Below are 24,818 nucleotides of genomic sequence, written 5' to 3' on the forward strand. Positions count from 1 at the left end.
CGAACCTCTCCACTGAATTTTCCCATCCACCTTCATTATTATACAATTTTCTGGGCACGCATATCCTATTAAATTAGAGCCTCTTTGGGGGCAGGCCCTATATATCATTCTGAAACATTCGTCTTCCTGGGCCTAGCAATGTCATATCCATAGGAGGCACTTCTAATTGACTGTAATAAACATTTATAAGAATGCCCAATTAAGGTAGTAGTAAGCAGGGTGTTTTCAAGTGCTTCTGGGATCACTAGGAAACTCCAACTGCTCTGTTCCTCCTCTTCTTAAGGGACAAGAAGTGACCCCACAGGCCACTGCACTGGACTGTCCTCCAGGGTACTAAAGTAGGTCGAGCTTGAGCATAAGCCTTGAGGGTGTGTGGCCATGGAGCATGACAATTTAGGTTTCAGTGAACCCAGGCCAATAGAGTAGGCCCATAAAGAAACAAGTCAATTGCTATTTTTTAAGTTTTCAGAAGCCACTAGGCATAGAGTCACTCTTCTGTCCCTTCTTTTTTTTTGCTCCCACTTTCTTACCTTTGCAACTCTTCTCCAAGTACTTTTGAACGATCCTCGGGAAGCACTGAGTACATATCATCTTCTTCTAATCTCCGTTTATGACCAGTTTGAAATAAGGGATTTAGCCACCTGTTAAATTAAGAAGAAAAAAAAGGGATGGGGGGGGATAGTTAACATTTGAAAACAGTAGACTTTATCTAGACACCTACCATCACGGACAATTCATTTTTTCTAAACACACAACCACGTGGTTTGGATTTTTCATTAATCACTATCCAGTGCCAGTTACTGACAGGCCAGTAATCACTACTTGTACCTCTTCTCAAAGAGTGGTTTCATTTTTACACATTTTGAAAGATTCAATAATATTAGGATATGGGGCTCTAGTCCCAGGTGTATCACTAACTGGCTAAATGACAGTGGGAAAGGTGCCAAAGCCTCTGTGGGACAATTTTTTTATGTATAAGATCAGGGAATGGGACAGGAGGTTCTCTTGGACTCCAGGATGCAATGATTGTTATAGTTTCCTTTATATTTCATCAAAGGAAATATAAGATCCTGAGAGCTTAGCAAACTTCTAATTTATTTTACAGAATATTTGGAAGAAATAATGCAATTTTCAGAGGAAGAAGTCAAAGTTATCAATAGCTATATTTTTTAAATGCCTTAAATCACTGAAAATTAGAGAAATTAAAATTAAAACAACTCTGAGGTACCACTGCACATCCATCAGACTGGTTAACATGATATAAGAGGAAAATGATAATTACTAGAGGGGATGTGGGAAAATATGGGCGCTAACACACTGTTACCATTTAGGGGAAACAACTTGGAACTACGTCTGAAGGACTATAAACTATATACCGTTCGACCCAGCAACACCACTACTACATAGGTCTATATGCCAAAGAGATCAAAGAAAGAGGGAAAAACCCATATGCACAAAAATATTTACAACAACTTTTTTTAGTGGTAACAAAAAATTGGAAACTGTGGAGATGCCCACAAAGTGCGACTGGCTGAATAGGTTATGGTATGTGAATGTGATGAAATAATACTGCACTATTAAAAAAATTATAAAAGGGATGGTTTCAGGAAAAACCTGGGGAGATTTACATGAACTGATACAAACTGAAGTGAGCAGAACCAGGAGAAGAATCTACATACTAAGACCAATATTGTAAAGATAAAGAGCTGTGAAAGACTTATTAACTCTGATCAATCCAAGACCTCCCACAACTCCAAAGGATTAATGATATAAAATGCTATCAATCTCCAGGTAGAGAACTGATGGAATCAGACTGCAGACTGAAGAGTATTTTTCCTCTTTCTTTATTTATCTTGCTTTTTTTCTTCTGAATACGGCTAATAGGAAAATATGTTTTGCATGAGTTCATCTAATGCATATTTAATTTTTTGTCTTCTCAACAGGTGGGAGAGAATAGAGGGAGGGAGAGAATTTAGAAAGAAAAATTAACTTAAAAAAAAAGAATCCCAATGTTTTCAAAGAATGTTAAACAGTTAAATAAGAAAACAGAGGGACCAGGAGCAAAATGATTCTGTTCTAAGGGGTTTTAAATGGAGAAAGAGAAGGGAGGATACCCTAGTATCAAAAGAGAAAAAAAGGTGGGAGGTGGAACCTGCTATTGACTCATAACTTGGATGAGGCAAGAATAAACAAACACAGAGGAAGGGATGGGGGGGAGAGAGCATCATTCTCATCTGAAACAGAAGGAGCAGCAAACACATACATAGTTGTGTTGTAGGAATGTGTCAAACTCACCTAGGAAACAAGCAGGGATAGGGAAGGAGTGGGATTAAAGGGAGGATAATACTGTAGTGGGAATAGTAACAAGGAGAACATACTTCTTATTCTTGAAGGGGAGGTAAGAAAAGGACTAAAATCTAGGAGTGAGCCTCTGGAGATAATCATCACAGACAATTAAGGAATAACTGAACAAATTGTAGCATATGACGATAATGAAATATTGTTAAACTGTAAAAAATTACAAAACAGATTGGTTCAGAATTCAGGGATGGGGAGCCTGCAGCCTCCAGGCCACATGTGGCCCTCTAGGTCCTCAGGTGCATCCCTGTGACTGAATCCAAGCTTCACAGAACAAATCCCCTTAATAAAAGGATTTGTTCTATAAAACTTGGACTCAGTCAAAGAGCCACACCCAAGGATCCAGAAGGCCACATGTGGTCTCAAGGCTGCAGGTTCCCCAGCCCTGGTTCCGATGATTCTGGGTGGTATTAACTGACACAGAGTAAAGAAAAAAAAACCAGAAAGACAATTTACAGAAAAACAGTAGAATTCTAATTGAGGAGGTAGGTGCTATAATTGTGCCCAACTTATACTTGAGAAAACTGGGGCAAGTAGAGGTTAAGTGATCTACCCAAGGTGACATACCTTATAAGTGTATATAAAGCAAAAACTGAACTCAGGTCTTCCTGACTCCAGGCTTAGTACTCAATCTTCTAGGCCACCTAATTGCCACCAGACAATTAATGTAAACTAGTTAATATCCCAGATTCTTCCAAATGAGAAAGCAGAACACATCAGTAAAATAGCAAAATGATATTTATTTTTATAATAGTGTAAACTTGTGAAGATGTATATAAATTATATCTGTATATGCACACAAGATACTTTATGTCTCTAAGTTACCTATCTTTCTAGAAGTCCCAGGATCTTTAACATACAGTATTGTGTGACCAAAATCCATCCATTTCTAAGACAATATTGCATTTCAAGTTCCTCTTCCAGAAAATGGAGTAATAACTTGTGTGATTAAGAAGCGATGACAACATTAAGTAAATAATGTCCTCGAAACTATGGGGTCCTTTCCAGATATTACAACTCAGCATCTGTTCATCATCTCCCTAACTTTTTAAATTTATTTATTTATTTTTAGTTTGCAACATTCACTTCAAAAAGTTTTAAATTTTCTCACCCTCCCTCCCCAGGACAGCATGCAATCTGCTATGGACTCTACACATACACTGCTGTTAAACACACTTTCACATTAGTCATGTTGCATAGAAGAATTATAACAAATGGGAGAAACCATGAGAAAGAAAAACAAAACAAAACAAAAAAGAAAATAGTCTGCTTCGCTCTGCATTCAGACTCCATAGTTCTTTCTCTGGATGTGGATCATCTCCCTGTCTTTTCCCTTCACACTTCCATTCCAAAAACTCAAATGCCATCTGTTCAAAAGTGACCCTCAAATCTAATTCTTCCATTTCAAGGCTGTTCTCCTATTATATGTGTACTTTCTAGATAAACATCTCAAATTGGGTCATCTGTTTCACAAGGTCTAAAATTTAGTAAATAAAGTTACTAGAGGCAGCTAGAGGTGTCAGCAAATAGAATTTGGTCTTCCTGAGTCTGAGCCCAGAACTTCATTTTGCAAATCTGATTTAAACTCAGGTCTTCTGACTCCAGACCTGGCACTCTTATCCACTGAGCCACCTACCTGCCCTATGCTTCATATACTATCCTTCTTCATATCCAAGTCTGGTTCTTTTGCCTCTCACAATATCTCCTTCATCTCTTTCCTCACTGTCTGCACAGATAGAATCCAAGTTGTTTCATTTATTCATCATTTGTCTTAACATCTCACCATAACTCTAGCATAACACTCTCAGAAGAGTGTGTGTTTGACATATAATCCAACTATATATCCTAGCTTCTCTCATAGGCCCAACTTCAAGTCATTTGTCCTGTTGCTCCCATAATATTAAAGTTCTATGAAGAGATTAAAAATATGAGAGACAGAGAAAGAGAGAGAGAGAGAGAGAGAGACGAAGAGATAGAGAGAGAGAGACAGAGAGAGAGAGAGACAGAGAGAGAGAGACAGACAGAGAGAGAGACAGAGACAGAGAGAGAGAGAAAGAGAAGGAGTCATGTAACTGTTTAACCACTTCCTCACAGACCCTTATGTACACTGTAAAGAAAGGCCTAAAATGAACAGGAAAGCTTATCTTTCACCCAGACTTCTCTTTTTGTTTTGAAATGTTTATTATCATACAGTTATCCCTTCCACATTGTGACTTTCCCCACTGAGGTTTCAATATGTCATGGGTCGGCATAAGAAATTAAATGGAAATTTTGGGGGAGTTTTGCAGAAATCACAAGCAACACGCGAAGACCAACCGACGACACAGAGCCTATGACCAAATACTTAACAATAAGGCAATATAAACATCCCAGAAAAGAAAAAGAAAATCAGATTTTTTTCTCTAGTATGAGAGAGCCAAAAAATTTTACCCAGATTTTCCAGATCACCCAGACTTCTCAATCTCATCTCCCTTTTCTTCTACTGCTCATAAACCCAACCTTTATATTCTCCCATACTGTCCCTAACATATTCAAAGCCCCATTCTCTGCTTCTTCACATGCCCTTTTCTTGTACCTAGAACTTCCTGAAAATAACAAATAGGCCTACTACTGCAAAGCAAACAGTCCAACTGCCCTACCTTCTCTCCCCCACTACTTATCCAGCCCCACAAAACCCACTGACATCGACACTGCCAACTGACATTGCGAGTCACAGGGCTTAAGAACAGCTGTTGGGAAACCTGATTTACAGTCCAGATCTGCCACTAACTTTATCATGTGTGAAACTGGGATTAGAATCCTTATGATTTTGTGATTTGGTCCTATTCCAAAATCTCTGGCCATCCACTAATGCCTATTCTAAATTCAAACTTTTCTTCCAAAACATTAAATTTCGTCCCTCATGAGGAATGACAGAACGTCTCGTTCCCAGACTATTCTTATATTCTTAGGGCCTTGAACACTAAGGAATAAATTTGTTATTCAGTCATTTCCAACTCTGGGATCCCATTTGGGGTTTTCTTGGCAAAGATATTAGAGTGATTTGCCATTTCCTTCTCCAGCTCATTTTATAGGTGAGGAAACTGAGGCAAACAGGGCAAAATGCTTGCATTAGGTCACACAGCTAGTATAGTGTCTGATATGAACTCACAAAGATGAGTCTTCCTGACCCCAGGCCTGGTGCTCTAACCACTTGGCCACCCGGGTGCCTCAAGGACTAGTCAAACAAAGAAACCCATTTAAACCTATATATTACAGGCATATCCCTATACTACTCTGAACAACCTGCTCCAACTCATTCCCTGACTAAGAATTCCTTCTACACCATTACCAAATGGTTATAATCAAGTCCACTTCCTTTTCTGGTTATTCATCTCTTGAGTAGGTTTGTTCAGTCATTTCAGTCATATTCAACTCTGCATAACCCCATTTGGGGTTTCCTTGGCAAAGACACTGGAGTGGTTTGCCATTTACTTCTCCAGCTCATTTTATAGCTGAGGAAACTGAGGCAAAAAAGGTTAATTGACTTGCCCAGGGTCACATGGCTAGTAAGTGCCTGAGGCCAAATTTGAACTGGGGAGGGCGGTCCTGACTCCACCTAGTGCTCTATCAGCACCACCCAAGCTGCCCTTGAGTAGGTAGTAATTAGATATCTTTTATTGACTATAAGCTGGCACTGGTATCCTTACACCTACCATGGGTCTTTCCATTGCCCTTTGAATTGTTTCTAACTGTAAACACATAGTAAGTACTCAAACACTGGCTGATGTAATCATGGTTGCCAGGCACAAAGGCTTATCATAATTGTATTTTCTCTTCTCCTCCATACTCCATTCAACACCCTTTCTCCTGGAATCCAAAAATACACATTCACTGTGAAGCTTATTCATTCTTAGCAAAAACAGAAACAAAAATATCATTTTACACAAATGCAGAGGCAGCAAGATGTCCTTAGAGGATACAGTCCTGGACTTGGAATCTGGACAACACAACTGGAATACTTAGTCATGTGACCCCCCCCCCCCCACCGAATTTACTTAATCTCACCATGCTTCAGCTTTTCATTTATAAAATGAGGGGGTCAGATTCAATGATCTCTAAATTTTTGCTCCTTTGTGATAATATTCTTGGGAAAAATCAAGGACACCCCCCGAAAATAAGTTTAATAAAACTACAGGATGAGTTAAACTCACAAAAAACAATTGCATTCTTGGGAATTTGCTTTGATTGACTGCATTTTCATTACAAGGGTTTCTCTCTCTCTCTCTCTCTCTCTCTCTCTCTCTCTCTCTCTCTCTGCCTGCCTCTCTCTCTCTCATTAGCAGTTGAAGCAAAATAGAATGTTAGTGATAGGGATAAAAATAGGGTCCCACTCCTCCTAAAAAAAATAGGAAAAAGGAAAAGAAAGATAACTGAAGCATTATTTTAAATATACAGAAGAAAACAGAAGGATGGCCAGAAGAAAACACAGACAAGTAGGAGAGTAGTTTCATTATTTATTTATTAAAAATTAAATTCATTCTATTAAAGCAAGCTTTACATAATAGAAATTCAGTTTTATTTTCAATCCACTTTTTCTGCTCTGGTTGGTTGATTGGTTGGTTAGCTGGTTATCGCCCGTTTCACTCTTGAAGAAGACCACAACGATATCACTACGTTGGAGTCAAGGTACAGTGTGTCCAACTGTGGCTGATCAGACCAATACAAGCTCGGAATGCTCTACCACAGGTCAGGCACAAATAGTCCATGTGAACACTTGGGGTGGATTCTCTAAATTTGTGCACACTGCGTTTCTTTAGCGCTCCTTCAATTCTGCTTTGCTCACAGAGCACAGCACCTTCTTTGATGTAGGCACACCATGCTGGGTCATCTTTTACCAGTGTCTCCCACGTCACACAATCAATTCCAAAGTTCTTTAGAGAGACCTTGAGGGGGTCCCTGTGTCTCTTCTTCTGACCACGATGTGAGCCCTTGCCTTATGTGAGTTCTCCAAAAAATAGTATTTTAGGCAAGCATACCTTTGACATTCAAACAATGTGGCCAACCCAACAGAGCTGTGCTTTCTGCAGTAGAGTCTGACTGCATGGCACTTTAGTTCAAGAATGGACCTCAGTGTCCAGTATCTCATCCTGCCAGGTGATCTTCAGAGTCTTACTAAGACAATTCTAATGGAAGTGATTCAGTTTCCTGGCATGGCGCTTGTAGACTGTCCAGGTTTCACAGGCATACAACAATGAGGTCAGCACCACAGTACTGTGGTACGGTAGTCAGTCTAATACCTCTTCTCTCCTATACCTTCCTTCAGAGCCTCCCAAACGCTGAGCTAGCTCTGGCAATGCGTGCCAGAGCTCTTTATCAATGTGCACATCCCTGGAAAGTATACTCCCAAGGCAAATGAACTTACCCACGGTATTCAAAACTTCTCCATCTGCTATGACCAATGATTTCTCATATGGATGGGATGGTGCTGGCTGGTACAGCATCTGTGTTTACTTTGTGTTAATTGCTAGGCCAAAATTAGCACAAGCAGCAGAGAATTGGTCCATACTTTATTACATCTCAGCTTCACAGGCCTCATTGAACGCACAATCATCTGCAAATAAAAAACGATGTACCAACTCTCCCTCTACTTTACTCTTGGCTTGTAGCCTTTTCAAGCTGAATCATTTACCATTGGTAGCTGACCTTGATGTCATGTTCGTCCTCATTGAAGGTATCTGACAACATAGCTGAAAACCATGGGAGGAAGCACGCAGTCTTGTTTCACTCTATTGGTGACTGGGCAAGTGAGAGAGCATTGCCCATTATGTAGAAGCCAGGCAAACATGATCTCGTGAAAATGATGTACAATACTGACAAACCTCTCCTGGCAACCAAACTTTGACACAATTTTCCATAAGCCCTCATGACTGACAGTATCAAAGGCCTTGGTCTGATCAACTCTTTTGCCCTACTTTGCATATGGAAACACTCTTTTTATTTGGTGTTGGTCAAGTTCTGAATAAAAAATTAACTGCATTTTCATGGTAGCTATAGACAGAAAATACAATAGATTCAATTTACAAAAGAAATAAATACTAGGCACTTATTAATTCACTACTAAAAGACCTGTCTAATCAGAGAATATAAAGCTTAACTTAATATAAAGTTTAAAGAATCAAGAATTAAATAAAGAAATATACCTTGCTCTTATAAAGATCACATTACTCCCTAAATTATCATACAGTATAAATTAACTACCAATTCAAATTCTTATGGAATATGTCTTTGCACTTGACTAAATACAAAGACTTAATTGAATTAACAGATAAAATGATATAGAATATTTTTTTCAAAAACCAAATTAGTGAAAGTAGCAGGCCTATCAGATTTTTCAAGTATATCATAAAGTGGCATTTATCAAAACTGTATGGCCGGGCTAAAAAAGCAGAGGGAATGATCAATGAATCAATCAATGAATTCCAGAAAAAAATGTAAGAACTTAATTTTTAAAAACTAAAAGCAGGGGGCGGAGCCAAGATGGCAGCTGGAAAGCAGAGACTTCCATAAGCTCTCCCCCAAATCCCTCCAAACACCTGTAAATAATGGCTCTGAATAAAATATAGAGCTGCAGAACCCACGAAAAAGCAGAGGGGAAGCAGGGCTCCAGCCTGGATGGTCACTGGGAAGGGTCTATCACAGGGAGCTGGGAGCGGAGCAGAGCACAGCCCAGCATAGGCCGCACCAGGACCAACCAGACCGGGAGCCAGGCAGAACATGCCATAGGGCCCTGAATCATTGAGCTGTGGCAGTTACCAGACTTCTCACCCCACAAACGCCAAAGACAACAGAGAAGGTTAGTAGAAAAAACTGCTGGAAAGGAGTGAAAGGAGTGCACAGTCGGCCCCAGCCCCGAGGGCACAGAAGTAGTGCAGCTCTGGGACTGCTCCCAGAGCCCCAGGTGGGGTTGCTTCGGGCCCCAGGCCGACCTGGTGGGAGGAAGTAAGCAGCAGATCAGAGTGGGAGTGAAGAGCAGGACTGGATCGGGGTCGAAGTACAGGTTGGTGGTTCTTGGGGGAGGAGCAGTACTGGGGTGGCAGAGCTTGCTGTGTAGAAGCAGGTCTGAAAACAGAGCAGCCCCTAAAGCTTGGGACAAAGTACTCTCTACTTGACAAGCAGTCATACCCTAACAAAAAACTCAAGGGTCAAGTAGTTGGATGGGAACATGACCAGGCAGCGAAAACGGACTCAGATACAGACTCAGACTTTGGAATCTTTTTTTTTTTTGTGACAAACATACAGCCAGAAGAAGTCAACAAAGTCAAAGAGCCTACAACAAAAGCCTCCAAGAAAAACATGAACTGGTCTCAGGCCATGGAAGAGCTCAAAAAAGGACTTGGAAAAGCAAGTTAGAGAAGTAGAGGAAACATTGGGAAGAGAAATGAAACTGATGTGAGAAAATCATGAAAAACAAGTCAATTACTTGCTAAAGGAGACCCCCCAAAATACTGAAGAAAATAACAACTTAAAAAATAGAGTAGGGGGGGCGGAGCCAAGATGGCAGCTGGTAAGCACGGACTAGAGTGAGCTCCGTACCGGAGTCCCTCCAAAAACCTATAAAAATGGCTCTGAACCAATTCTAGAACGGCAGAACCCACAGAACAGCAGAGGGAAGCAGGGCTCCAGCCCAGGACAGCCCGGATGGTCTCTGGGTGAGCTCTATTCCACACGGAGCTGGGAGCTGGGAGCTGGGAGCTGGGAACAGAGTGGAGCAGAGCCCAGCCTGAGCAGCGTGGACGATCCAGACCAGAAGCTTGGCGGAGGGGGCCCTAGCGCCCTGAATATGTGAGCTGTGGCAGTTACCAGACCCCTCGACCCACAAACACCAAAGACTGCGGAGAAGGTTAGTGGGAAAAGCTGCGGGAGTGGAAGGAGTTCGGGGTTCGGCTTCCAGCCCCGGGGGCAGCGGAGGTGGGGCAGCTACAGCTGTTGTTACTTCCGGCTCCAGGCCCACCTGGTGGGAGGAATTAAGTGGCGGATCACAGCAGGGTGCACAGCCTGCCGAAGATCTGAGCCCAGTCTGGACTGGGGGTCCTTGGGGAAGGAGGAGTGCGGCTCTGACAGAGCTGGCACCTCCCCCCCAAAAGTAGAACATAGAACTCTGTAATCTACAAGCAGTCATACCCCACTGAAAAACTCAAGAGTCAAGTTAGTTGGTTGGGAATATGGCCAGGCAGCGAAAACGCATCCAGATTCAGTCTCAGACTTTGGATTCTTTCTTTGGTGACAAAGAAGACCAAAACATACAGCCTAAAGAAGACAAAAAAGTCATAGAGCCTACAACCAAAGCCTCCAAGAAAAACATGAACTGGCCCCAGGCCATAGAAGAACTCAAAAAGGATTTGGAAAAGCAAGTTAGAGAAGTAGAGGAAAAATTGGGAAGAGAAATAAGAAGGATGCGAGAAAACCATGAAAAACAAGTCAATGACTTGCTAAAGGAGACCCAAAAAAATACTGAAAAATACACTGAAGAAAACAACACCTTAAAAAATAGACTAACTCAAATGGCAAAAGAGCTCCAAAAAGCCAATGAGGAGAAGAATGCCTTGAAAGGCAGAATTAGCCAAATGGAAAAGGAGGTCCAAAAGACCACTGAAGAAAATACTACTTTAAAAATTAGATTGGAGCAAGTGGAAGCTAGTGACTTTATGAGAAATCAGGATATTATAAAACAGAACCAGAGGAATGAAAAAATGGAAGACAATGTGAAATATCTCATTGGAAAAACCACTGACCTGGAAAATAGATCCAGGAGAGATAATTTAAAAATTATTGGACTACCTGAAAGCCATGATCAAAAAAAGAGCCTAGATACCATCTTTCAGGAAATTATCAAGGAGAACTGCCCTGATATTCTAGAGCCACAGGGCAAAATAGAAATTGAAAGAATCCATCGATCGCCTCCTCAAATAGATCCCAAAAAGAAATCTCCTAGGAATATTGTCGCCAAATTCCAGAGCTCCCAGATCAAGGAGAAAATACTGCAAGCAGCCAGAAAGAAACAATTTGAGTATTGTGGAAACCCAATCAGAATAACCCAAGATCTGGCAGCTTCTACATTAAGAGATCGAAGGGCTTGGAATGCGATATTCCGGAGGTCAATGGAGCTAGGATTAAAACCTAGAATCACCTACCCAGCAAAACTGAGTATCATGTTCCAAGGCAAAATATGGATTTTCAATAAAATAGAGGACTTTCAAGCTTTCTCAGTGAAAAGACCAGAACTGAATAGAAAATTTGACTTTCAAACACAAGAATCAAGAGAAGCATGAAAAGGTAATCAACAAACGGAAATTGCAAGGGACTTACTAAAGTTGAACTGTTTTGTTTACATTCCTACATGGAATGATGATGAGTATGATTCATGAGACCTCAGTATTAGGGTAGTTGAAGGGAATATGCATATATATATATGTATATATATATATATGTTTATGTATATATATAAGTGAATGTGTATGTATGTATGTATCTATGTGTATATGTATGTATGTGTATGTATGTGCATATATATATATGTAAAAGAGAGAGAGCAGACACAGGGTGAGTTGAGGATGAAGGGAAGATAGCTAAAAGAAATAAAATGAAATTAAGGGATGAGAGAGTAACATACTGAGAGAGGGAGATAGGGAGAGATAGAATGGGGTGGATTATCTCGCATAAAGGTGGCAAGAGGAAGCAGTTCTATGGGAGGAGGGGAGAGGGCAGGTGAGGGGGGAATGAGTGAACCTTGCTCTCATCAGATTTGGCCTGAGGGGGAATACCATACATACTCAGTTGGGTATCTTACCCCACAGGAAAGAAGAGGGAGGAAGATAAAAAAAAAATAAAAGGCGGGGGGATGATGGAGTGGAGGGCAGATGGGGGTGGAGGTAATCAAAACAAACACTTTGGAAAGGGGACAGGGTCAAGGAAGAAAATTCAATAAAGCGGGATGGGTTAAAAAAAAATAACTTAAGCCTGAAGAATGAGTCAGGCAGAAAAGAAATCACAGAAACAATAAATAATTTCAATGAACATAATGACAACAATTAAACAACAAAGTAAACTTTGTTGGATGCAAGCTAAACAGTACTTATGAGAAAACATATATCTCAACACATAAATAAAAGAGAGAAAACAGGATGAACAAGCTGCACATGCAACATTAAAAAAAAACTAGAAAAAGAGTAAATTAAAACCTCCCAATTAAATACCATAATTTGAATCTTAATTTAAAAGCAAGAATAATAAAATTAACAATTTAAAATTATGAATCTAATAAATTTAGAAACTCATTTTATGAAAAAAGACAAATAACTGGTTAATTTTATTTTTTTTTTTGTAACTGCTAGTGCTATCTTTTATTCTTTTTTTTTTTTTAAATGCAATTTATTTATTTAACATATTTGGTTTTCAGCATTGATTTTCACAACAGTTTGAATTACAAATTTTCTCCCCATTTCTGCCCTCCCCCCCCACTCCAAGATGGCGTATATTCTGGTTGCCCTGTTCCCCAGTCAGCCCTCCCCTCTATCACCCCCCTCCCCTCTCATCCCCTTTTCCTTTCCTTTCTTGTAGGGCAAGATAAATTTCTACGCCCCATTGCCTGTGTATCTTATTTTTTAGTTGCATACAAAAAGTTTTTTTGTTTTTGAACATCTGATTTTAAAACTTTGAGTTCCAAATTCCCTTCCCTCTTCCCTTCCCACCCACCCTCCCTAAGAAGTTGAGCAATTCAACCTAGGCCACACATGTATTATTATGTATAACCCTTCCACAATACTCATGTTGTGAAAGGCTAACTACATTTTGCTCCTTCCCAACCCATCCCGCTTTATTGAATTTTCTCCCTTGACCCTGTCCCCTTTCCAAAGTGTTTGTTTTGATTACCTCCACCCCCATCTGCCCTCCACTCCATCATCCCCCCGCCTTTTATTTTTTTTTTTTATCTTCCTCCCTCTTCTTTCCTGCGGGGTAAGATACCCAACTGAGTATGTATGGTATTCCCCCTCAGGCCAAATCTGATGAGAGCAAGGTTCACTCATTCCCCCCTCACCTGCCCTCTCCCCTCCTCCCATAGAACTGCTTCCTCTTGCCACCTTTATGGGAGATAATCCACCCCATTCTATCTCTCCCTATCTCCCTCTCTCAGTATGTTACTCTCTCATCCCTTAATTTCATTTTATTTCTTTTAGATATCTTCTCTTCATCCTCAACTCACCCTGTGTCTGCTCTCTCTCTTTTACATATATATATATATATATATACACATACATACATATACACATAGATACATACATACATTCACATTCACTTATATATATACTTAAACATATATATATATATATATGCATATATATATATATGCATATTCCCTTCAACTACCCTAATACTGAGGTCTCATGAATCATACTCATCATCTTTCCATGTAGGAATGTAAACAAAACAGTTCAACTTTAGTAAGTCCCTTGCAATTTCCGTTTGTTGATTACCTTTTCATGCTTCTCTTGATTCTTGTGTTTGAAAGTCAAATTTTCTATTCAGTTCTGGTCTTTTCACTGAGAAAGCTTGAAAGTCCTCTATTTTATTGAAAATCCATATTTTGCCTTGGAACATGATACTCAGTTTTGCTGGGTAGGTGATTCTAGGTTTTAATCCTAGCTCCATTGACCTCCGGAATATCGCATTCCAAGCCCTTCGATCTCTTAATGTAGAAGCTGCCAGATCTTGGGTTATTCTGATTGGGTTTCCACAATACTCAAATTGTTTCTTTCTGGCTGCTTGCAGTATTTTCTCCTTGATCTGGGAGCTCTGGAATTTGGCAACAATATTCCTAGGAGATTTCTTTTTGGGATCTATTTGCGGAGGCGATCGATGGATTCTTTCAATTTCTATTTTGCCCTGTGGCTCTAGAATATCAGGGCAGTTCTCCTTGATAATTTCCTGAAAGATGGTATCTAGGCTCTTTTTTTGATCATGGCTTTCAGGTAGTCCAATTATTTTTAAATTATCTCTCCTGGATCTATTTTCCAGGTCAGTGGTTTTTCCAAGGAGATATTTCACATTGTCTTCCATTTTTTCATTCCTCTGGTTCTGTTTTATAATATCCTGATTTCTCATAAAGTCACTAGCTTCCACTTGCTCCAATCTAATTTTTAAAGTAGTATTTTCTTCAGTGGTCTTTTGGACCTCCTTTTCCATTTGGCTAATTCTGCCTTTCAAGGAATTCTTCTCCTCATTGGCTTTTTGGAGCTCTTTTGCCATTTGAGTTAGTCTATTTTGTAAGGTGTTGTTTTCTTCAGTGTATTTTTCAGTATTTTTTTGGGTCTCCTTTAGCAAGTCATTGACTTGTTTTTCATGGTTTTCTCGCATCCTTCTTATTTCTCTTCCCAATTTTTCCTCTACTTCTCTAACTTGCTTTTCCAAATCCTTTTTGAGTTCTTCTATGTTCTGGGGCCAGTACATGTTTTTCTTGGAGGCTTTGGTTGTAGGCTCTATGACTTTGTTGTCTTCTTTAGGCTGTATGTTTTGGTCTTCTTTGTCACCAAAGAAAGAATCCAAAGTCTGAGACTGAATCTGGGCGGGTTTTCGCTGCCTGGCCATATTCCCAACCAACTAACTTGACCCTTGAGTTTTTCAGTGGGGTATGACTGCTTGTAGATTACAGAGTTCTATGTTCTACGTTTGGGGGGGAGGTGCCAGCTCTATCAGAGCCGCACTCCTCCTTCCCCAAGGACCCCCAGTCCAGACTGGGCTCAGATCTTCGGCAGGCTGTGCACCCTGCTGTGATCCGCCACTTAATTCCTCCCACCAGGTGGGCCTGGAGCCGGAAGTAACAACAGCTGTAGCTGCCCCACCTCCGCTGCCCCAGGGGCTGGAAGCCGAACCGCGAACTCCTTCCACTCCCACAGCTTTTCCCACTAACCTTCTCCGCAGTCTTTGGTGTTTGTGGGTCGAGGGGTCTGGTAACTGCCGCAGCTCACGTATTCAGGGCGCTAGGGCCCCCTCCGCCAAGCTTCTGGTCTGGATCGTCCACGCCGCTCCGGCTGGGCTCTGCTCCACTCCGTTCCCAGCTCCCAGCTCCCAGCTCCCAGCTCCGTGTGGAATAGAGCTCACCCAGAGACCATCCGGGCTGTCCTGGGCTGGAGCCCTGCTTCCCTCTGCTGTTCTGTGGGTTCTGCCGTTCTAGAATTGGTTCAGAGCCATTTTTATAGGTTTTTGGAGGGACTTGGGTACGGAGCTCACTCTAGTCCGTGCTTACCAGCCTCCATCTTGGCTCCGCCCCAATTTTATTTTTTTAAAAAAAGAAAACTTAATTACCATAATAAGAAATGAAAAAGGTGAATGCACAACCAATGAAGATGAAGTTAAAGTAATTATTAGGAGGCATTTTTCCAATGAAACTGATATATATATATATAAATTTCTTAGATTGACAAAAAAGGAAACAAAATATTGAATAACCCTGTCTTAGAAAAAATAAATTTAACAAGCCATAAACAATATCCTTGAGGGGGAAAATGTCCTTAGGACCAGATTGACTTCTGAGACAATTCAATCATTGAAAGAATAATTAATTCTAATGGGATAAAACCATGGGGAAAAATAGATAAAGGTGTGCTACCAAATTCCTTCTATGATGTAACTATGGTGCAAAAACAGAGAAAGAAAATTGTAGACTAATTTCCCTAATGAATACTGATGTAAAAATTTTAAATAAATACTGGCAAGGAGACTATAGCAATATATCATAAAAAAAAAAAATAGAGTAACTCAAACGGCAAAGGAGCTCCAAAATGTCAATGAGGAGAAGAATGCCTTGAAAGGCAGAATTAGCCAAATGGAAAAGGAGGTCCAAAAGAACACTGAAGAAAATACTACCTTAAAAATTAGATTGGAGCAAGTGGAAGCTAGTGACTTGATGAGAAATCAACATATTATAAAACAGGACCAAAGGAATGAAAAAAATGGAAGACAATGTGAAGTATGTCATTGGAAAAAAACACTGACCTGGAGAATAGATCCAGGAGAGCCTAGATATCATCTTTCAAGAAATTATCAAGGAGAACTGCCCTGATATTCCAGAGCCAGAGGGTAAAATAGAAATTGAAAGAATCCACAGATCGCCTCCTCGAAAAGATCCCAAAAAGAAAACTCCTAGGAATATTGTTGCCAAATTCCAGAATTCCCAGGTCAAGGAGAAAATACTGCAAGCAGCCAGAAAGAGACAATTTGAGTACTGTGGAAACACAATCAGGATAATACAAGATCCAGCAGCTTCCACATTAAGGGACTGAAGGGCTTGGAATATAATATTCCAGAGATCAAAGGAGCTAGGATTAAAACCAAGAATCACCTACCCAGCAAAACTGAGTATCATGCTCCAAGGCAAAACATGAACTTTCAATAAAATAGAGGACTTTCAAGCTTTCCCAGTGAAAAGACCAGAGCTGAATAGAAAATCTGACTTTCAAACACAAGAATCAAGAGAAGCATGAAAAGCTAATCAAGAAAAAGAACAAGAAAAAGAAATCGCAAGGGACTTACTAAAGTTGAACTGTTTTGTTTACATTACTACATGGAAAGATGATGTGTATGATTCATGAGACCTCAGTATTAGGGTAGCTGAAGGGAACATGCATATATATATATATATATATATATATATATATATATATATATATATATATATATATATGTATATATATATATATATACACACACACACATATATATACACATATATGTATATATGTATGTCTATATATATGTATGTGTGTGTATGTATACATATGTGTGTATGTATATGTGTGTGTATATATATAAAATATACATATATATATATATATAGAGAGAGAGAGAGAGAGAGGGCACAGGGTGAGTTGAAGATGAAGGAAAGATATCTAAAAGAAATAAAATCAAATTAAGGGATGAGAGATATATAATATATTGAGAGAAGGAGATAGGGAGAGACAGAATGGGGTAAATTATCTCGCATAAAATTTGCAAGAAAAAGCAGTTCTGTAGGAAGAGAAGGCAGGTGAGGGGGAATGAGTGAATCTTCCTCTCATCAGATTTGACCTGAGGAAGGAATACCATACACACTCAATTGGGTATCTTACTCCAAAGGAAAGAAGGAGGAAGAAGATAAAAAAAGAGGGGATGATAGAAGAGAGGGCAGATGGGGGAGGGGGTAATCAAAAACAAACACTTTCAAAAGGGGACAGGGTCAGGGGCGAAAATTAGATAAAGGGGGATAGGTTAGGAAGGAGCAAAATATAGATAGGCTTTCACAACATGAGTATTGTTGAAGGGTTTTACATAATGATACGCATGCGGCCTATGTTGAATTGCTTGCCTTCTTAGGGAGAGTGAGTGTGGAGGGAAGAGGGGAGAGAATTTGGAATTCAAAGTTTTAAAATAAGATGCTCAAAAAAAGATGATTTTGCATGCAACTGGGAAATAAGATATACAGGCAATGGGGCATAGAAATCTGTCTTGCGCTACAAGAAAGTAAGGGGAAAAGGGATGGGAAGGGAGGCAGGGTGGGGTGACAGAAGGGAGGGCTGACTGGGGAACAGGGCAATCAGAATATGTGCCATCTTGGAGTGGGGGGGGAGGGTAGAAATGGGGAGAAAATTAGTAACAAGTAATCTTGTGGAAATCAATGCTGAAAATTAAAAAATATTAAATAATAAAGTATGGAATTAAAAAAAACTAAAAGCACATAGAACAGAGAGAGTATCTATTTGAGCTGTTTGAAACTGAGGTTGTTTTCAAAGGTAAATAAATGAAAGATGAGATGAAAAACTTATTCACAATTTTTACTCAAGGTTAACAAGACAGACCTCAAAACGAAAGCAATAGAATAAGAAATCATGTAACAAACATCACTAATAAAATCATCCAAAATAGAGAACTTTTTAAATATGTAAGGCATATCAGATCCCAGACAATGTAAGAGGTCAGTAAAGATATGATGGAAATACATATTAGGAGACGGAAGGGCCCTTAAGGCCAAACTATTTGAATCCTTAGTACCTACCTTCCTTCTAAGGAAACTAAAGCCCAGAAGTTAAATAACTTTCCAAAGGTCACAGAGATAGGAAGGGAAAATGTTTAATTTTGCTATAAATTAAAGGAAAGAAAATCAAAACAATTTAATCATCAAATCAACAAAAATAAGTTTGAAAAAAAATCATGAAGCCCACTACAGGGAAATAAAGTTACACTCACATGAAACATGGTGAATGCACAGAAGATCAATTTAATTTTCCTGTTAAATACTGGGGGGCACCAAAGCTTTTGAGGGTAAGCTGTTTGGCCTTAATTGTATGGCTAGGCACTCGCAAAGCACTTTTAAGGTTTATAAAATGCTTTCTTCACAAACATCTCTGTGGGGTATGTAGTGAGTGAGCTGCAAAGCTGTTTGGGGTAGGTTTTTTTTTTAATTTGTTTTAATATTTAGTCACATTCTCCTGCAGCTATGCTTGTAACATTCCAATATTCCAGCCGGCCAATAAAGAAATCCCTCTTGGGTACTTCCCTCCTTGCCCTTCCATTTGCCAAGTTTACACTACAAGTCCAGTTGGTTGATTTACTGGCATTGCCCCCCCCCCCCCCCCCCCCCCCCCCCCGCCAAAGAGCTTATTTTAACAAGGCATAAACTGTTGACAAAAGAGTAAAGCTCATGTGTTTAAAAGGAAGACTGGATGTGTCATGTCTTCCTAGGGAACAGGATTATAAGAAGGCAGTCGGGGGTGGGAAGCAGTCTCTGGAGCACTGGAGCTAGTGGCCTATGGCCTGTGTGTCACCTGGCCTTCCAAAGCTGACTCAATCTCCAGGGAGAGGAGTCTTGGAGTCTAGAATTCTAAGCACCCGGCTTTCCAAGGCCTTACAAACAGAATCTGAGCAGAAGCCTTCCAAGGCCACACAAACAAAGATATTTTCTATTTTACTACAAGCCTAGCCTTGCTCTTGTAAGCCTTGTTGACAACTTTCCAAGGCCATGTGAGATATCAGAAACCTAAACAAGAGTTAATGAACCAAAAGACAAAAGTTTATGGCTTTCCTGTTCAGAGTGAAAAACTGAAAGTAACCCAAATGATAAACAGGGCAAGCGTATTGAATGCAATGGAATATTGGATAGACAATTAAAATGGCAAATATGTGGGCCTTGTTAATGAAGAAAACTGTATAAAATTATGTTATGTGTATGTATTTATGTATATATTATGTGTATATTATAATAGTAATGTTACATTTTTAAAAAATCAGAATACAGCTATAAAAACATCTAAGAATATCACCAAAAGTTTGAAAGGAACAAAGAAGAATGTATTTTAACACTGACTTTTCTTTCTTATGCGGACTTCTTTTAAATAAAATCAGTCCACCATTGAACTTTTCTAACAACTCACCTCTCATTAACTCCTCTATCAAATTCCAGGCCGTCAATGATTGACTGCCGTCACAGCAAACAGCGGCCTAAGAGATTTGATATGGCCTAGCTGGGGGTGAGGGAAAACACTGCACATCCCTGTGAACCAAGGACAGAACTGTAAGCAGAAAGCCCCAGGTCAACCGAACACCAACAGTGTCATATGGAACGGGAAGGAGAAGGAAAGGGAGAGGTAGAAGGAGAGGGAGAGGGAGTGAGAGAGAAAGAGAAAGAGAGAGAGAGAGAGAGAGAGAGAGAGAGAGTGAGTGTGTGTGTGTGTGTGTGTGTGTGTTCGAGCATGCGCACTAGAGATTGGAAGAGCTAATTCTTGCTACTAATTGGGCTGGATGGTCTCCCAGGTTCTTGATAACTCAAACATACCATGAATCTAAAGCCAGCAGTAGAGGCCCATGAAGGACAGGACTAATAAATCAATAATAATAATAACTTACATAGTATATTACATATTACAAGGGCCCTTAGAGGTCATGAAGTCCAACCCCTATACTTTACAGATGGATCTGCCACAATTTTGGCTTTAGCAGAATTACACAGATCATTAATGGATTTTTTAAAAAGCTAGGCAAATATTTGCTTCAGCACAACCTCCTACACCTTAGAATTCTGTGGTTTATCAAACTGTATTAAAGCCTCACAGTATCCTTCCAAAAACTTAAGGAAGCAGCTATCAATCTGGAAAACTCCTCCTGAAATTTACTTGAAGCTCTCTGATTTGTAATGGAAACCAGTTCCTGGAGATTATCCTTTAGGTTTATTTTGAGGTTTTTACTCCAGTTCTGTTGGCAAAACAGATAACCATTCTGACAAAAATAAAATGTCATACAATGTGTCACGATGTCCCAAGACCTTGGATGAAACTGAAGAAGGAAGGTAAGTCTTGAATCCCAGAAAAAAAATCACATTCAAAGCAAATCTTGCCTTTCCATTCTACTGATGAAATCACAGTTCTTCCTATACATAGCTTGAAGTCACTGTGGTCATGTATAACCCTTCCCTCTCCCGATAGTTATCAAATATAAAATGTTCTGTTTGGTTTTTAAAGCCCTTCACAATCTGGCCCCTTCCTACTTTTCCAGTCTTCTTACATTTTACTTCCCTTTATGTAGTCTATGAGCCAGTAACACCCACTGGCCTTCTGTTTCTCCACCATGACAATCCCAACTCTCTGGCATATCTGGAGTACTCTCCTTTCTTGTCTCCCCACCTCTGGGCTTCCCCACTACCTTCAAAGCTCAAATCCCGCCTTCTCTAAGAAGTCCTTCTATCTCTCCCAAGGTAGTACCTGTCCTGAGATTACTTCTCATTGACACTTTACATAGCTTGTATGTACGTAGTTGTTTTGACTGTTTTCTCCCCCACTAGACTGTAAGGTTCTTGAGAGTAGGGACCATGGTTTGGTTTTTTTTGCCTTTCTTTGTATACCCACCACTTAGCATAATATACTTACTATGTGCCAGTCATTAAACATTTATTATATATGCTAGACTTCATTTGCTCACTATTTAGACCCTCAACATCCTCCAACACCACCACCACCACCACACCATCCCTTGTACAGCCCTAGGAGACTTCTAAGAGAGTGTTGTATTTGATGTAAGAAAACCTGAGTTCAAAGGCCAGACCCAAGATCTATGAATTGTGTGACCCCAGGTAAATCGCTTAATGGCTCTGAGCTTCCGTTTCTTCATCTATGAAATGAGAAGTGCTGTAAAATCTAACTACTTCAGAGCGCTGTTGCAAGGAAAATACTCTGTAAAATGTCAAAAGGATATGGAATATTATTATCTCAGAAATCAATCAACAATTAGAAGCCAGTCATTTGGCCAATGCGAGTTGGTTAAAATCAGTTGTGCATACAAGATGTAAGTTGTTGTTTGTCCTTCGTTTTCGAAGAGGACCATGACATCAGGAAGATGATGCCATGACTTGCAAATGAATTGGATTTAAGTGAGGGAGGGCTGTGCAAGGGCACCAGACTCACTTTCTCCTCCAGAGCCATCTGGGTCCAGTGGCAATATATAGATCAGAACAAGTGGAGATGGGCCTGGATAAACAAGATATATACAGTGTCAATGGAATGTCATCTCAAAGGATAGGGGGTAGCAGGGGGTTGCCAGAAAAGATACCTGCTCTGTGCCAGACATTGTGCAAGGAACCGGGAATACAAAGATAAAGGAAAGAAAGAAGAAATACCTCTCTACCCCAATTCTACCGCAACTTTTCCACTCTCATACTACCACCCTAGTTCAGTTATACTCCTCACCCTCTTAGCTGGTTTCCTTGTCTCTGGTCTTCTTGTTGTTGCTGCTGTTCAGTTGTGTGTGACTCTTCACGACCCTATGGACTGATGCACACCAGGCCCTTATGTCCTCCACTATCTCCAAGTCTGTCCAAGCTCATGTTCGTTATTTCTATGACACTATCTATCCATCTCATCCTCTGCTAACCTCTTTCCTTTTACCTGCAAACTTTCCTAACATCAGGGTCTTTTCCAATGAACCTTCTTATTATGTGACCAAAGTATTTAAGCATCAGCTTCGGTATTTGACCTTCCAATGAATAGTCTGAATTAGTCTCTAGTCTTCCCCCTCTCTAATCCATCCTACATAGTGGTGTCAGCATTCTCCTGATGCCTGGATCAGCCTTTCTTGCTTAAAAACAATTGGTTCCTCCATTTTAAAAGAAAAACAAACTCCTTAATCCATCATACAAGGCTTTCCACAATCTGGCTTCAACCTATCTTTCCAAGTTTATTGCAGGGCATCCCATTCACCCTCTCTGCTCTGGCTAAAGCAGACTAGTCAACATTCCCTGAACTTGTCCTGGCCGCCAAGACTTTATACAGACCATCCCCATTGCCCAGAATAGATCCTTTGCACCACCTCCACCTACTGATTTCCTCCTTCCCTTTGGCATGCCAAATCAAGTGCCACCTCCTCCATGATGCCTTCTCTAACCCCACCTTCACCCCAGCTACAGAAGACAGCCTTATCTCCTTTACATCCATCCAGCCATTGTATTTCTCTCTCCTATGCACAGTTACTTGTGTACCTCTCATTCCTATTAATCAAGTACTGAAAGATAGAAACTCTGTTTTATTACATCTTTATATGGACAGTGCCTGGAACAGTCTTGAATAAAATAGGTGCTTATAAAGTGGTAGAAACAGATCTACCCACCCTCCCATTGAAACCAACCAGTACCTTTCTATCTCCATCGATCAATTAATCAATCACGTACATTCAACACATCCCCACCCCTCTCATCCCCCTGCGTTCTTATTCTTTCTTCAAAGAGTTCAGTGTATAACTCAAAGTCTTTCTTTCCACTCCCAATACCTGCCCTCATTCTAGGGGACTTCAACATACAAACTGGATCACTCAACCATCTATAATTTGCCAATTCCTAACTCTACTCAGTTCCAACAACTTCCTACTCCACTCCACCTCAAGATGGGCAAGACCTTGATCTTGCCATTAACCACAAGTGTTCCATTTCCACATTCATGAACTCTGCAACCTCTTTATGGGACCATAATCTTTGACACTGCATCTTCCCCATGCCCTACAGCTCCTAACTTTAACCCCATTCTTCATCCTTACTTTGACCTCCAATCCCTCCCCTCCAATCCTTCCACCCCACAGTTCTTTTCCAGACTATGACCCCTACAGCAGATAGTCTTTCCTTCCTTCCCCGTCTCAACCTCTTGACAAATCAATTCATCACTACACACTTTGCCGATCTCTATCTTTGGACTATACCCTTCCTTCTCAATCATATCTATTAAACTGAGCTAGAAGAAAATCATGAAAATCTGCTGATGGGATACACTGCAAACCTATGCTATATAATCTCAAATAAACCCTCACAGAAGAAAGGCAATCCTTTTAAAATTCTCTAATCTACATGTCCCTAACTCCCACTCACTCCAATTCCCATACAACTCCTCAAATTTCATCCCTCCTGAAGCTTCTCATGGCACACCTTCCCTCAACTTCTCCACTAAGGACTAAAAATTTGAGGCTATCTGCTGACAGCACCCCCACTTCTCCCCTGCTCATCTCATTCGGATACTTTCCCCTCCACCACCCTCTACTTAATTAGCAACAGGTGGCCCTTCTCCTTATCAATTTCTTCCTATCTACTGTCTCTTTTCCTAAAGCCTACAGGGGTGGGGAACCTGCAGCCTCAAGCCCACATGTGGCCCTCTAGGTCCTCAAGTGCAGCCTCTTGACTGAATCCAAACTTCACAGAACAAATGCCTGTAATAAAAGGATTTGTTGGGGCAGTTAGGTGGTGCAGTGAGTAGAGCTCCGGTCCTGGAGTCAGGAGGACCTGAGTTCAAATCCAGCCTCAGAGCTGTGTGACCTTGGGCAAGCCACTTAACCCCAATTGCCTTGTCTTCCCTCCTCCAAAAAAAAAAAAAAAAGACTTGTTCTGTAAAACTTGGACTCAGTCAAAAGGCCACACCCAAGGACCTGGAAGGCCATATGGCTTAGAGGCTGCAAATTCCCCACCCCTGGGCCCTACAGACATGTCTCCTTCATCCTTAAGAAACACTCAATAGATTTCAATTATTATTACAAAAATACTTCAATAAAGAGGGGGAGAGGGAGTGTGGGGTTCCTATTGGGAAAAGGACATAATATACAGTAAGAAGTAAAAGACATTAACTAAATATAACTTAGATACTGAATCATAACTCGGACCCTGAGTCATAAGTTAGATACTGTGACCAATACATGACCGGTACATGAGCAGCAGCCAGCTTGAGTGCCTGGGCACTCACCCAACATCGTTGGGTAAAAGCCCAGATGTCTGAGAAGCGGGTTCAACACTAAGTATAAACTAAAAGAATAGCCAAAGCACTAAGTAAGCAGAAAAGCCCAAAATATCCACCAATCTGCAGGGAAGCACCCTGTGGCTCCTCTTCCCTTTGTCTGAATTCTATAATGATCACTGGGCTTTCCTGGGGTCT

The 24,818-nt window shown here is 40.4% G+C and overlaps 1 protein-coding gene across 1 annotated transcript in view; it reads right to left on the bottom strand.

Annotated features, from left to right (window-relative positions):
• The window catches only part of ABCC4 (ATP binding cassette subfamily C member 4), a 286,747-nt gene that overhangs the window by 224,789 nt on the left and 37,140 nt on the right, over positions 1-24,818 (bottom strand). The window contains exon 2 of the mRNA XM_036757037.1: positions 531-641. Within this exon, the coding sequence (XP_036612932.1) occupies positions 531-641 (111 nt within the window). The remainder of the gene's footprint in view (positions 1-530; positions 642-24,818) is intronic.

The sequence above is a fragment of the Trichosurus vulpecula genome, chromosome 4 (genome assembly GCF_011100635.1).
Source record: "Trichosurus vulpecula isolate mTriVul1 chromosome 4, mTriVul1.pri, whole genome shotgun sequence".
In the NCBI taxonomy this organism is placed as follows: Eukaryota; Metazoa; Chordata; class Mammalia; order Diprotodontia; family Phalangeridae; genus Trichosurus; species Trichosurus vulpecula.